The 14,587-nt window shown below is 46.5% G+C and overlaps 1 protein-coding gene across 1 annotated transcript in view; it reads left to right on the top strand.

The window, feature by feature from the left end:
* Positions 1 to 14,587, top strand: part of cdkal1 (CDK5 regulatory subunit associated protein 1-like 1) — a gene marked incomplete at its 5' end in the record, with an annotated part of 479,592 nt that overhangs the window by 129,861 nt on the left and 335,144 nt on the right. The window contains one exon of the mRNA XM_031812234.1: positions 5,268 to 5,448. Within this exon, the coding sequence (XP_031668094.1) occupies positions 5,268 to 5,448 (181 nt within the window). The remainder of the gene's footprint in view (positions 1 to 5,267; positions 5,449 to 14,587) is intronic.

Below are 14,587 nucleotides of genomic sequence, written 5' to 3'. Positions count from 1 at the left end.
CTACAATACAAACCCATCTGACTACAACACAAACCCATCTGACTACAACACAAACCCATCTGACTACAACACAAACCCATCTGACTACAACACAAACCCATCTGACTATAATTCAAACCCACAGACAGACAGACAGCCAACCCATCTGACTACAATACAAACCCATCTGACTACAATACCAACCCACAGACAGACAACACAACCCATCTGACTACAATACAAACCCACAGACAGACAACACAACCCATCTGACTACAATACAAACCCATCTGACTACAATACAAACCCACAGACAGACACACAACCCATCTGACTACAATACAAACCCATCTGACTACAATACAAACCCATCTGACTACAATACAAACCCACAGACAGACAACACAACCCATCTGACTACAATACAAAACCCATCTGACTACAATACAAACCCATCTGACTACAATATAAACCCACAGACACAGACAGTATAGACAGACAGCCAACCCATCTGACTACAATACAAACCCATCTGACTACAATATAAACCCACAGACACAGACAGTATAGACAGACATACGACCCATCTGACTATAATACAAACCCACAGACACAGACAGTATAGACAGACAGCCAACCCATCTGACTACAATACAAACCCATCTGACTACAATACAACCCATCTGACTACAATACAAACCCATCTGACTACAATACAACCCATCTGACTACAACACAAACCCATCTGACTATAATACAAACCCACAGACAGACAGACAACCCATCTGACTACAATACAAACCCACAGACTCAACCTGAACTCGACCTCGGAGAGACTTCAGACTGTCTATGGCGCTTTATGTTGCACACTTGCACAATACTATCGAATGAAGAAATGTATTGAGGAAGGGTTCAAGTAGTATGCTAGTATGGCTATTGGAACACAGCCTCTGTATATGACCGGGGAACAAGGCCTGGGAACAGGAATGTGTACAGGAAGACCGTGTTTTGTATTCCTCCACCTGGTTTGGAGGTGAAAGGTTAAGGATTCCCCAGAGCCCTGCCGAACCTCTTGAATATGAACGACTCTGGGCCGAGCAGACGTCAGTAGGCCGGGGGGGGGGGGGGGGGGGGGGTTCCACTTCATGTGGTTAGAGATGGACTTCTGTCAATAAATGCACATTGATCCACGTTTGATGGCTGGAGGAGATGGTAATGATGCCGCAGGAGGAGACTCCAACCCACAACAGCAGGAAGAGGAATTAAGATCAGGAGAGGGGGAAGAAGCACGTATTCAAAAAAAAATGGTCTTGGAGAGTGCTGATCTGGGATCAGGGGCCGAGTGTATCAGGCGTCTCAGTGTAGGAGGGAAGTGCTGATCTAGGATCAGGGGCCGAGTGTATCAGGCGTCTCGGTGTAGGAGGGAAGTGCTGATCTAGGATCAGGGGCCGAGTGTATCAGGCGTCTCGGTGTAGGAGGGAAGTGCTGATCTGGGATCAGGGGCCGAGTGTATCAGGCGTCTCGGTGTAGGAGGGAAGTGCTGATCTGGGATCAGGGGCCGAGTGTATCAGGCGTCTCGGTGTAGGAGGGAAGTGCTGATCTAGGATCAGGGGCCGAGTGTATCAGGCGTCTCGGTGTAGGAGGGAAGTGCTGATCTGGGATCAGGGGCCGAGTGTATCAGGCGTCTCGGTGTAGGAGGGAAGTGCTGATCTAGGATCAGGGGCCGAGTGTATCAGGCGTCTCGGTGTAGGAGGGAAGTGCTGATCTAGGATCAGGGGCCGAGTGTATCAGGCGTCTCGGTGTAGGAGGGAAGTGCTGATCTAGGATCAGGGGCCGAGTGTATCAGGCGTCTCAGTGTAGGAGGGAAGTGCTGATCTAGGATCAGGGCCGAGTGTATCAGGCGTCTCGGTGTAGGAGGGAAGTGCTGATCTAGGATCAGGGGCCGAGTGTATCAGGCGTCTCGGTGTAGGAGGGAAGTGCTGATCTAGGATCAGGGGCCGAGTGTATCAGGCGTCTCAGTGTAGGAGGGAAGTGCTGATCTGGGATCAGGGGCCGAGTGTATCAGGCGTCTCGGTGTAGGAGGGAAGTGCTGATCTGGGATCAGGGGCCGAGTGTATCAGGCGTCTCGGTGTAGGAGGGAAGTGCTGATCTAGGATCAGGGGCCGAGTGTATCAGGCGTCTCGGTGTAGGAGGGAAGTGCTGATCTAGGATCAGGGGCCGAGTGTATCAGGCGTCTCAGTGTAGGAGGGAAGTGCTGATCTGGGATCAGGGGCCGAGTGTATCAGGCGTCTCGGTGTAGGAGGGAAGTGCTGATCTGGGATCATGGGCCGAGTGTATCAGGCGTCTCGGTGTAGGAGGGAAGTGCTGATCTAGGATCAGATCCGATCCATATGACCTCATCTATTGGTATTTGTTCTTTTGGTCGGCAGAGTTTGGTTTCTCAGGATGTCCACAGAGGTCGAGGGTTCATTTCAGATACTTGTCTCCCAACCTCATCCGTCTCAGCAGGAAACATGACATGTTGTCTTCAGCGCCACTATTCCACCTCTGTTCTGTTGTGGTGGTTCCACTATTCCACCTCTTTCTGTTCTGTTGTGGCGGCTCCACTATTCCACCTCTCTCTGTTCTGTTGTGGCGGCTCCACTATTCCACCTCTCTCTGTTCTGTTGTGGCAGCTCCACTATTTCACCTCTCTCTGTTATGTTGTGGCGGCTCCACTATTCCACCTCTCTCTGTTCTGTTGTGGCGGCTCCACTATTCCACCTCTCTCTGTTCTGTTGTGGCGGCTCCACTATTCCACCTCTCTCTGTTCTGTTGTGGCGGCTCCACTATTCCACCTCTCTCTGTTCTGTTGTGGTGGCTCCACTATTTCACCTCTCTCTGTTCTGTTGTAGTGGTTCCACTATTCCACCTCTCTCTGTTCTGTTGTGGCGGCTCCACTATTCCACCTCTCTCTGTTCTGTTGTGGTTGCTCCACCGTCTTGAGCGTGGGGGTAGCATTGAAGTTGGTTTGTACCTGTGAATCAGAGATCAATAAAACCAGAATATATACAAGCCAGGATCAATGAACCAGTCCTCTGCAGAGGTTCTCATTCAATCACGGACCCGGGACAATAATCAATTGTCATTGAGGCTGCTAATAAGTGTCCTGTTGCAGGAATGATCCCACAGAGAAGATCTGCATAGCAACAGTGGACAGACATCACAGGCCAATGTTGATTTTCAACACACTTGTGTCACACATACTGTAGTTAGTTACATTTACGTTTCCTTGACACGTTGTTCTAATATGTCTTTAGGTTCTGGTTCATCTTTCCCTGATTCCGTATTGTGATTTGTAAGCTGTGAATTTGAATGATTCGGGTTCAATTGGAGTTGTTTATGTGCTTTCATTCAGATATTGATAAGGTAAATAACCTTTTCTCTCTCTTCCTCTCCTCTCTCTTCCTCTCCTCTCTCTCTTCCTCTCCTCTGTCTTCCACTCCTCTCTCTCTTCCTCTCCTCTCTCTCTTCCTCTCCTCTCTCTTCCTCTCCTCTCTCTTCCTCTCCTCTCTCTTCCTCTCATCTCTCTCTTCCTCTCCTCTCTGCCTCCTCTCTCTTCCTCTCATCTCTCTCTTCCTCTCCTCTCTCTCTTCCTCTCCTATCTCTTCCTCTCCTCTCTTCCTCCCTTCCTCTCTCTTCCTCTCTCTCCCTCTTCCTCTCCTCTCCCTCTTCCTCTCCCCTCTCTCTGCCTCTCCTCTCTCTCTTCCTCTCCTCTCTCTCTTCCTCTCATCTTCCTCTCCTCTCTCTTCCTCTCCTCTGTCTTCCACTCCTATCTTCCTCTCATCTCTCTCTTCCTCTCCTCTCTCTTCCTATCCTCTCTCTCTTTGTCTCCTCTCTCTCTTCCTCTCCTCTCTCTTCCTCTCCTCTCTCTCTTCCTCTCATCTTCCTCTCCTCTCTCTTCCTCTCCTCTCTCTTCCACTCATCTCTCTCTTCCTCTCCTCTCTCTTCCTATCCTCTCTATCTTCCTCTCCTCTCTCCTATATCTTCCTCTCCTCTCTCTGCCTCTCCTCTCTCTTCATCTCCTCTCTTTCTTCCTCTCATCTCTCTCTTCCTCTCCTCTCTCTTCCTCTCTCTCTCCCCTCTTCCTCTCTCTCTTGCCTCTCCTCTCTCTTCCTCTCCTCTCTCTTCCTCTCCTCTCTCTTCCTCTCCTCCCTCTTCCTCTCCTCTCTCTTCCTCTCCTCTCTCTTCCTCTACTCTCTCTTCATCTCTCTCTTCCTCTCCTCTATCTTCCTCTCCTCTCTTCCTCCCTCCATCTCCTCTCTCTTCCTCTCCTTTCTCTTCCTCTCTCTCTTCCTCTCCTCTCTGTTCCTCTCCTCTCTCTTCCTCTCCTCTCTCTTCCTCTCATCTCTCTCTTCCTCTCCTCTCTTCCTCTCATCTCTCTCTTCCTCTCCTCTCTCTGCCTCTCCTCTCTCTTCCTCTCCTCTCTCTCTTCCTCTCCTCTCTCTCTTCCTCTCCTCTCTCTCTTCCTCTCCTATCTCTTCCTCTCCTCTCTTCCTCCCTTCCTCTCTCTTCCTCTCTCTCCTCTTCGTCTCCTCTCCCTCTTCCTCTCCTCTCTCTCTGCCTCTCCTCTCTCTTCCTCTCCTCTCTCTCTTCCTCTCCTCTCTCTCTCTTCCTCTCATCTTCCTCTCCTCTCTCTTCCTCTCCTCTGTCTTCCACTCCTCTCTATCTTCCTCTCCTCTCTCTCTTCCTCTCCTCTCTCTTCCTATCCTCTCTCTCTTTGTCTCCTCTCTCTCTTCCTCTCCTCTCTCTTCCTCTCCTCTCTCTCTTCCTCTCATCTCTCTCTTCCTCTCCTCTCTTCCTCTCCTCTTCCTCTCCTCTCTCTTCCTCTCCTCTATCTTCCACTCATCTCTCTCTTCCTCTCCTCTCTCTTCCTATCCTCTCTATCTTCCTCTCCTCTCTCCTATCTCTTCCTCTCCTCTCTCTGCCTCTCCTCTCTCTTCATCTCCTCTCTTTCTTCCTCTCATCTCTCTTCCTCTCCTCTCTCTTCCTCGCTCTCTCCCTCTTCCTCTCCTCTCTCTCTGCCTCTCCTCTCTCTTCCTCTCCTCTCTCTTCCTCTCCTCTCTTCCTCTCCTCCCTCTTCCTCTCCTCTCTCTTCCTCTCCTCTCTCTTCCTCTCCTCTCTCTTCCTCTACTCTCTCTTCATCTCTCTCTTCCTCTCCTCTCTTCCTCCCTCCCTCTCCTCTCTCTTCCTCTCCTTTCTCTTCCTCTCTCTCTTCCTCTCCTCTCTGTTCCTCTCCTCTCTCTCAGGGTTCCTGGTATCACCATCGCAACGGACATCATCTGTGGTTTCCCAGGGGAGACGGATGCTGACTTCCAGGAGACATGTGACCTGGTGAGGGAGTATCGCTTCCCCAGCCTCTTCATCAACCAGTTCTACCCCCGGCCTGGCACCCCCGCCGCCAAGATGACCCAGGTCCCTGCCCAAGTGGTGAGTTAGTTACAATCCCTGATTTATTAAGTTGATTTCCAGTGTGTATGATCACACCACATGTTGTACCACATCACACTTGTTTGAGCACATGTTGTACCAGAGAGTTATTCTTTCTTCTTGTTTGGAGGCAGTAGAGTTTAACCTGGACCAGAGTGTTGAGGCAGTAGAGTTTAACATGGACCAGAGTGTTGAGGCAGTAGAGTTTAACATGGACCAGAGTGTTGAGGCAGTAGAGTTTAACATGGACCAGACTGTTTGGAGGCAGCAGAGTTTAACATGGACCAGAGTGTTGAGGCAGTAGAGTTTAACATGGACCAGACTGTTTGGAGGCAGCAGAGTTTAACATGGACCGGTTTTTTTGAGGCAGTAGAGTTTAACATGGACCAGACTGTTTGGAGGCAGCAGAGTTTAACATGGACCAGAGTGTTGAGGCAGTAGAGTTTAACATGGACCAGACTGTTTGGAGGCAGCAGAGTTTAACATGGACCAGAGTGTTGAGGCAGTAGAGTTTAACATGGACCAGACTGTTTGGAGGCAGCAGAGTTTAACATGGACCGGTTTTTTGAGGCAGTAGAGTTTAACATGGACCAGACTGTTTGGAGGCAGCAGAGTTTAACATGGACCAGAGTGTTGAGGCAGTAGAGTTTAACATGGACCAGAGTGTTTGGAGGCAGTAGAGTTTAACATGGACCAGAGTGTTTGGAGGCAGTAGAGTTTAACATGAACCAGAGTGTTGAGGCAGTAGAGTTTAACATGGACCAGAGTGTTGAGGGCAGTAGAGTTTAACATGGACCAGAGTGTTGAGGCAGTAGAGTTTAACATGGACTAGAGTGTTGAGGCAGTAGAGTTTAACATGGACCAGAGTGTTGAGGCAGTAAAGTTAACATGGACCAGAGTGTTGAGGCAGTAGAGTTTAACGTGGACCAGAGTGTGGAGGCAGCACAGTTTAACATGGACCAGAGTGTTGAGGCAGTAAAGTTTAACATGGACCAGAGTGTTGAGGCAGTAGAGTTTAACGTGGACCAGAGTGTGGAGGCAGCACAGTTTAACATGGACCAGAGTGTTGAGGCAGTAGAGTTTAACATGGATCAGAGTGTTGAGGCAGTAGAGTTTAACGTGGACCAGTGTGTTGAGGCAGTAGAGTTTAACGTGGACCAGAGTGGTGAGGCAGTAGAGTTTAACGTGGACCAGTGTGTTGAGGCAGTAGAGTTTAACGTGGACCAGTGTGTTGAGGCAAGTAGAGTTTAACATGGACTAGAGTGTTGAGGCAGTAGAGTTTAACGTGGACCAGTGTGTTGAGGCAGTAGAGTTTAATGTGGACCAGAGTGTTGAGGCAGTGGAGTTTAACATGGACCAGAGTGGTGAGGCAGTAGAGTTTAACATGGACCAGAGTGGTGAGGCAGTAGAGTTTAACATGGACCAGAGTGTTGAGGCAGTAGAGTTTAAACATGGACCAGAGTGTTGAGGCAGTAGAGTTTAACATGGACCAGAGTGTTGAGGCAGCACAGTTTTAACATGGACCAGAGTGTTGAGGCAGTAGAGTTTAACGTGGATCAGTGTGTTGAGGCAGTAGAGTTTAACGTGGACCAGAGTGTTGAGGCAGTAGAGTTTAACATGGACCAGAGTGTTGCGGCAGTACAGTTTAACATGGACCAGAGTGTTGAGGCAGTAGAATTTAACATGGACCAGAGTGTTGAGGCAGTAGAGTTTAACGTGGACCAGAGTGTGGAGGCAGCACAGTTTAACATGGACCAGAGTGTTGAGGCAGTAGAGTTTAACATGGATCAGAGTGTTGAGGCAGTAGAGTTTAACATGGATCAGAGTGTTGAGGCAGTAGAGTTTAACGTGGACCAGTGTGTTGAGGCAGTAGAGTTTAACATGGACCAGAGTGTTGAGGCAGCACAGTTTAACATGGACCAGAGTGTTGAGGCAGTATAGTTTAACATGGACCAGACTGTTGAGGCAGTAGAGTTTAACATGGATCAGAGTGTTGAGGCAGTAGAGTTGAACATGGATCAGAGTGTTGAGGCAGTAGAGTTTAACGTGGACCAGTGTGTTGAGGCAGTAGAGTTTAACATGGACCAGAGTGGTGAGGCAGTAGAGTTTAACGTGGACCAGTGTGTTGAGGCAGTAGAGTTTAACATGGACCAGAGTGTTGAGACAGTAGAGTTTAACATGGACCAGAGTGTTGAGGCAGTAGAGTTTAACATGGACTAGAGTGTTGAGGCAGTAGAGTTTAACATGGACCAGAGTGTTGAGGCAGTAGAGTTTAACGTGGACCAGAGTGGTGAGGCAGTAGAGTTTAACGTGGACCAGTGTGTTGAGGCAGTAGAGTTTAACGTGGACCAGTGTGTTGAGGCAGTAGAGTTTAACATGGACTAGAGTGTTGAGGCAGTAGAGTTTAACATGGACTAGAGTGTTGAGGCAGTAGAGTTTAATGTGGACCAGAGTGTTGAGGCAGTGGAGTTTAACATGGACCAGAGTGGTGAGGCAGTAGAGTTTAACATGGACCAGAGTGGTGAGGCAGTAGAGTTTAACATGGACCAGAGTGTTGAGGCAGTAGAGTTTAACATGGACCAGAGTGTTGAGGCAGTAGAGTTTAACATGGACCAGAGTGTTGAGGCAGCACAGTTTAACATGGACCAGAGTGTTGAGGCAGTAGAGTTTAACGTGGATCAGTGTGTTGAGGCAGTAGAGTTTAACGTGGACCAGAGTGTTGAGGCAGTAGAGTTTAACATGGACCAGAGTGTTGCGGCAGTAGAGTTTAACATGGACCAGAGTGTTGAGGCAGTAGAATTTAACATGGACCAGAGTGTTGAGGCAGTAGAGTTTAACGTGGACCAGAGTGTGGAGGCAGCACAGTTTAACATGGACCAGAGTGTTGAGGCAGTAGAGTTTAACATGGATCAGAGTGTTGAGGCAGTAGAGTTTAACATGGATCAGAGTGTTGAGGCAGTAGAGTTTAACGTGGACCAGTGTGTTGAGGCAGTAGAGTTTAACATGGACCAGAGTGTTGAGGCAGCACAGTTTAACATGGACCAGAGTGTTGAGGCAGTATAGTTTAACATGGACCAGACTGTTGAGGCAGTAGAGTTGAACATGGATCAGAGTGTTGAGGCAGTAGAGTTTAACGTGGACCAGTGTGTTGAGGCAGTAGAGTTTAACATGGACCAGAGTGGTGAGGCAGTAGAGTTTAACGTGGACCAGTGTGTTGAGGCAGTAGAGTTTAACATGGACTAGAGTCTTGAGGCAGTAGAGTTTAATGTGGACCAAAGTGTTGAGGCAGTAGAGTTTAACATGGACCAGAGTGTTGAGGCAGCAGAGTTTAACGTGGACCAGAGTGTGGAGGCAGTAGAGTTTAACATGGACCAGAGTGTTGAGGCAGCACAGTTTAACATGGACCAGAGTGTTGAGGCAGTATAGTTTAACATGGACCAGACTGTTGAGGCAGTAGAGTTTAACATGGACCAGAGTGTTTGGAGGCAGTAGAGTTTAACGTGGACCAGAGTGGTGGAGGCAGTAGAGTTTAACATGGACCAGAGTGTTTGGAGGCAGTAGAGTTTAACATGAACCAGAGTGTTGAGGCAGTAGAGTTTAACATGGACCAGAGTGTTGAGGCAGTAGAGTTTAACATGGACCAGAGTGTTGAGGCAGTAGAGTTTAACATGGACCAGAGTGTTGAGGCAGTAGAGTTTAACATGGACCAGAGTGTTGAGGCAGTAGAGTTTAACATGGATCAGAGTGTTGAGGCAGTAGAGTTTAACGTGGACCAGTGTGTTGAGGCAGTAGAGTTTAACGTGGACCAGAGTGGTGAGGCAGTAGAGTTTAACGTGGACCAGAGTGGTGGAGGCAGTAGAGTTTAACGTGGACCAGAGTGTTTGGAGGCAGTAGAGTTTAAACATGAACCAGAGTGTTGAGGCAGTAGAGTTTAACATGGACCAGAGTGTTGAGGCAGTAGAGTTTAACATGGACCAGAGTGTTGAGGCAGTAGAGTTTAACATGGACCAGAGTGTTGAGGCAGTAGAGTTTAACATGGACCAGAGTGTTGAGGCAGTAGAGTTTAACATGGATCAGAGTGTTGAGGCAGTAGAGTTTAACGTGGACCAGTGTGTTGAGGCAGTAGAGTTTAACGTGGACCAGAGTGGTGAGGCAGTAGAGTTTAACGTGGACCAGTGTGTTGAGGCAGTAGAGTTTAACGTGGACCAGTGTGTTGAGGCAGTAGAGTTTAACATGGACTAGAGTCTTGAGGCAGTAGAGTTTAATGTGGACCAGAGTGTTGAGGCAGTGGAGTTTAACATGGACCAGAGTGGTGAGGCAGTAGAGTTTAACATGGACCAGAGTGTTGAGGCAGTAGAGTTTAACATGGACCAGAGTGTTGAGGCAGTAGAGTTTAACATGGACCAGAGTGTTGAGGCAGTAGGGTTTAACGTGGATCAGTGTGTTGAGGCAGTAGAGTTTAACATGGACCAGAGTGTTGAGGCAGTAGAGTTTAACATGGACCAGAGTGTTGAGGCAGTAGAGTTTAACATGGACCAGAGTGTTGAGGCAGTAGAGTTTAACATGGACCAGAGTGTTGAGGCAGTAGAGTTTAACATGGACCAGAGTTTTGAGGCAGTAGAGTTTAACGTGGACCAGAGTGTGGAGGCAGCACAGTTTAACATGGACCAGAGTGTTGAGGCAGTAGAGTTTAACATGGATCAGAGTGTTGAGGCAGTAGAGTTTAACGTGGACCAGTGTGTTGAGGCAGTAGAGTTTAACGTGGACCAGAGTGGTGAGGCAGTAGAGTTTAACGTGGACCAGTGTGTTGAGGCAGTAGAGTTTAACGTGGACCAGTGTGTTGAGGCAGTAGAGTTTAACATGGACTAGAGTCTTGAGGCAGTAGAGTTTAATGTGGACCAGAGTGTTGAGGCAGTGGAGTTTAACATGGACCAGAGTGGTGAGGCAGTAGAGTTTAACATGGACCAGAGTGTTGAGGCAGTAGAGTTTAACATGGACCAGAGTGTTGAGGCAGTAGAGTTTAACATGGACCAGAGTGTTGAGGCAGCACAGTTTAACATGGACCAGAGTGTTGAGGCAGTAGAGTTTAATGTGGATCAGTGTGTTGAGGCAGTAGAGTTTAACATGGATCAGAGTGTTGAGGCAGTAGAGTTTAACGTGGACCAGTGTGTTGAGGCAGTAGAGTTTAACATGGACCAGAGTGTTGAGGCAGTAGAGTTTAACATGGACTAGAGTCTTGAGGCAGTAGAGTTTAACGTGGACCAGAGTGTTGAGGCAGTGGAGTTTAACACGGACCAGAGTGTTGAGGCAGTAGAGTTTAACACGGACCAGTGTGTTGAGGCAGTAGAGTTTAACATGGACCAGAGTGTTGAGGCAGTAGAGTTTAACATGGACCAGAGTGTTGAGGCAGTAGAGTTTAACATGGACCAGAGTGTTGAGGCAGTAGAGTTTAACATGGACCATAGTGTTGAGGCAGCACAGTTTAACATGGACCAGAGTGTTGAGGCAGTAGAGTTTAACATGGACCAGAGTGTTGAGGCAGTAGAGTTTAACATGGACCAGAGTGTTGAGGTAGTAGAGTTTAACATGGACCAGAGTGTTGAGGCAGTAGAGTTTAACATGGACCAGAGTGTTGAGACAGAGTTTAACATGGACCAGAGTGTTGAGGCAGTAGAGTTTAACATGTACCAGAGTGTTGAGGCAGTAGAGTTTAACATGGACCAGAGTGTTGAGGCAGTAGAGTTTAACATGTACCAGAGTGTTGAGGCAGTAGAGTTTAACATGGACCAGAGTGTTGAGGCAGTAGAGTTTAACATGGACCAGAGTGTTGAGGCAGTAGAGTTTAACATGGACCAGAGTGTTGAGGCAGTAGAGTTTAACATGGACCAGAGTGTTGAGGCAGTAGAGTTTAACATGGACCAGAGTGTTGAGGCAGTAGAGTTTAACATGGACCAGAGTGTTGAGGCAGTAGAGTTTAACATGTACCAGAGTGTTGAGGCAGTAGAGTTTAACATGGACCAGAGTGTTGAGGCAGTAGAGTTTAACATGTACCAGAGTGTTGAGGCAGTAGAGTTTAACATGGACCAGAGTGTTGAGACAGAGTTTAACGTGGACCAGTACTGTAGTATGAGATGAGCAGGGCTGAGTGAAACAGGGTTCTAGCAGGGACGCTTTTGTATGTTTTTTTGGGGGGGGGGGGTGTCAGTTAGAGAAAAGACCAGGCACAGAATCACTCAGTTTGGGACGTAGTGATTCAGGGTGTAAGAGAGTGTGTGATTCTGTGCAGTCCGACTTCAATGTGGTTCTTGTTTAAAAACACACACTGGGACACTGGCAGACGTGTAAAGGCCCCTGTCTGGATCAAGGCCTACACATCAGGCCTCACTCAACACCAGTGGATGAGTCCCAAATGTCACTATTATGCCCTAGTATAGTGCACTACCCTATGGGCCCTGATCAAAGGTAGTGAACTATATAGGTACTGGGGTGCTGTTTGTGCCTCAGGCCCCGGGCTCTGTTTATACAGGTGTTTCAGCCCGTTTCACATGGCGGACTACACCAAGGCCTGTTACAATGGCTCCGTGTCGGGCTCAACCACAAACTGGGGGCTCTGCAGATGGCAGGAGAGGTTGGGATCAATTCCATTTCAATGTCTTCAATTCAGGAGATTAACAGCCATTCCAACGAGGGGAAATTGAAACGGACCCCCCCCCACTACTGCCAGTGACATGTCTGAAAGACACCAGAATTAACCAGACTAAACCAGACTAAACCAGACTAAACCAGACTAAACTAGACTAAACCAGACTAAACTAGACTAAACCAGACTAAACCAGACTAAACTCAGACTAAACCAGACTCAACCAGACTAAACTAGACTAAACCAGACTCAACCAGACTCAACCAGACTCAACTAGACTAAACTAGACTAAACTCAGACTAAACCAGATTAAACTAGACTAAACTAGACTAAACTAGACTAAACTCAGACTAAACCAGATTAAACTAGACTAAACTAGACTAAACCAGACTCAACCAGACTCAACCAGACTAAACTAGACTAAACTAGACTAAACTCAGACCAAACCAGACTAAACCAGACTAAACTCAGACCAAACCAGACTAAACTAGACTCAACCAGACTAAACCAGACTAAACTCAGACTAAACCAGACTAAACCAGACCAAACCAGACTAAACTCAGCCACCAGTACTATGTTGACACGAGGCATTTGGCTGTATTGTTGCCTGGATTTTTCCGATGACGACGGGCTTTGATCCACCCAGCTGTCAGACCTAAGATGCTTTTAAATGTGGTTTTTTTAATATGTCTGATTCTGAATTATAAAAAAAATATTTTTGTAATTTGTGTCTCTTATCAAGGAGTAAAAAACCGGAATAAAATGTCCCCCCTCTCGTCATCTGAACATAAAAACCTGTTCCAATTATGTCAAGAAATATGATATATCCTGGAGTGTTTTATATCACGGTGGATTAACACAATCAAAGACACTGGAGTTGAGCTCTCTCCTCTCTCTTAATATATCCCTGTGTGTGTGGGGGTGGGGGTGTGTGTGAGGGGGGGGGGGGGGTGTGTGTGTGTGGGTGGAGGTGTGTGTGGAGGTGTGTGTGTGTGGGTGGCTGTGGGTGGGGGTGTCTGTCTGTCTGTGTGTATGTGTGTGTGTGGTGGGGGGGGGTGTGTCTGTGTGTGTGTGTGTGTGTGTGTGTGTGTGTGTGTGTGTGTGTGTGTGTGTGTGTGTGTGTGTGTGTGTGTGTGTGTGTGTGTGTGTGTGTGTGTGTGTGTGTGAGAGAAATCTCTGTCTCTCTCAGCATTAATGGTAATTCATACAGATCTGTTTGTGAACTGAGCCAGGCGTTTCTCTCAGACTGATTTCTACCCGCATGGGGTAATTCAGCTGTCGTACCAAGTCAGTCAGACGGCCGGTTCATTTCAACGAGCCATTTTCTCGTATCTCATATATTTACCTGTCTTCAATTACAGCATGTTGTTGTTGTTGTTGTTGTTGTTGTTGTTGTTGTTGTTGTTGTCTGTATATCTTTAAATCCATCAGGAGAAAATAGGATCTTGGCTTTTTGTGTATTTGTGTTTTAATTATGTCATTTATTATTGACAATGACAACGTGATTAGGTAACTTCCTGTCCAATAGTAATGATTAGGTAACTTCCTGTTCAATAGTAATGATTTGGTAACTTCCTGTTCAATAGTAATGATTTGGTAACTTCCTGTTCAATACTAATGATTAGGTAACTTCCTGTTCAATAGTAATGATTAGGTAACTTCCTGTTCAATACTAATGATTAGGTAACTTCCTGTTCAATATAATGATTAGGTAACTTCCTGTTCAATACTAATGATTAGGTAACTTCCTGTTCAATAGTAATGATTAGGTAACTTCCTGTTCAATAGTAATGATTAGGTAACTTCCTGTTCAATACTAATGATTAGGTAACTTCCTGTTCAATACTAATGATTAGGTAACTTCCTGTTCAATAGTAATGATTAGGTAACTTCCTGTTCAATACTAATGATTAGGTAACTTCCTGTTCAATACTAATGATTAGGTAACTTCCTGTTCAATAGTAATGATTAGGTAACTTCCTGTTCAATACTAATGATTAGGTAACTTCCTGTTCAATACTAATGATTAGGTAACTTCCTGTCCAATAGTAATGATTAGGTAACTTCCTGTTCAATAGTAATGATTAGGTAACTTCCTGTCCAATAGTAATGATTAGGTAACTTCCTGTTCAATAGTAATGATTAGGTAACTTCCTGTTCAATACTAATGATTAGGTAACTTCCTGTCCAATAGTAATGATTAGGTAACTTCCTGTTCAATAGTAATGATTAGGTAACTTCCTGTTCAATAGTAATGATTAGGTAACTTCCTGTTCAATACTAATGATTAGGTAACTTCCTGTTCAATATAATGATTAGGTAACTTCCTGTTCAATACTAATGATTAGGTAACTTCCTGTTCAATAGTAATGATTAGGTAACTTCCTGTTCAATAGTAATGATTAGGTAACTTCCTGTTCAATACTAATGATTAGGTAACTTCCTGTTCAATACTAATGATTAGGTAACTTCCTGTTCAATAGTAATGATTAGGTAACT

Source organism: Oncorhynchus kisutch, unplaced genomic scaffold (assembly GCF_002021735.2).
Source record: "Oncorhynchus kisutch isolate 150728-3 unplaced genomic scaffold, Okis_V2 Okis02a-Okis13b_hom, whole genome shotgun sequence".
NCBI lineage: Eukaryota > Metazoa > Chordata > Actinopteri > Salmoniformes > Salmonidae > Oncorhynchus > Oncorhynchus kisutch.
Note: the sequence above shows the minus strand (reverse complement) of the source record. Positions and strands in the feature narration are given on the sequence as shown.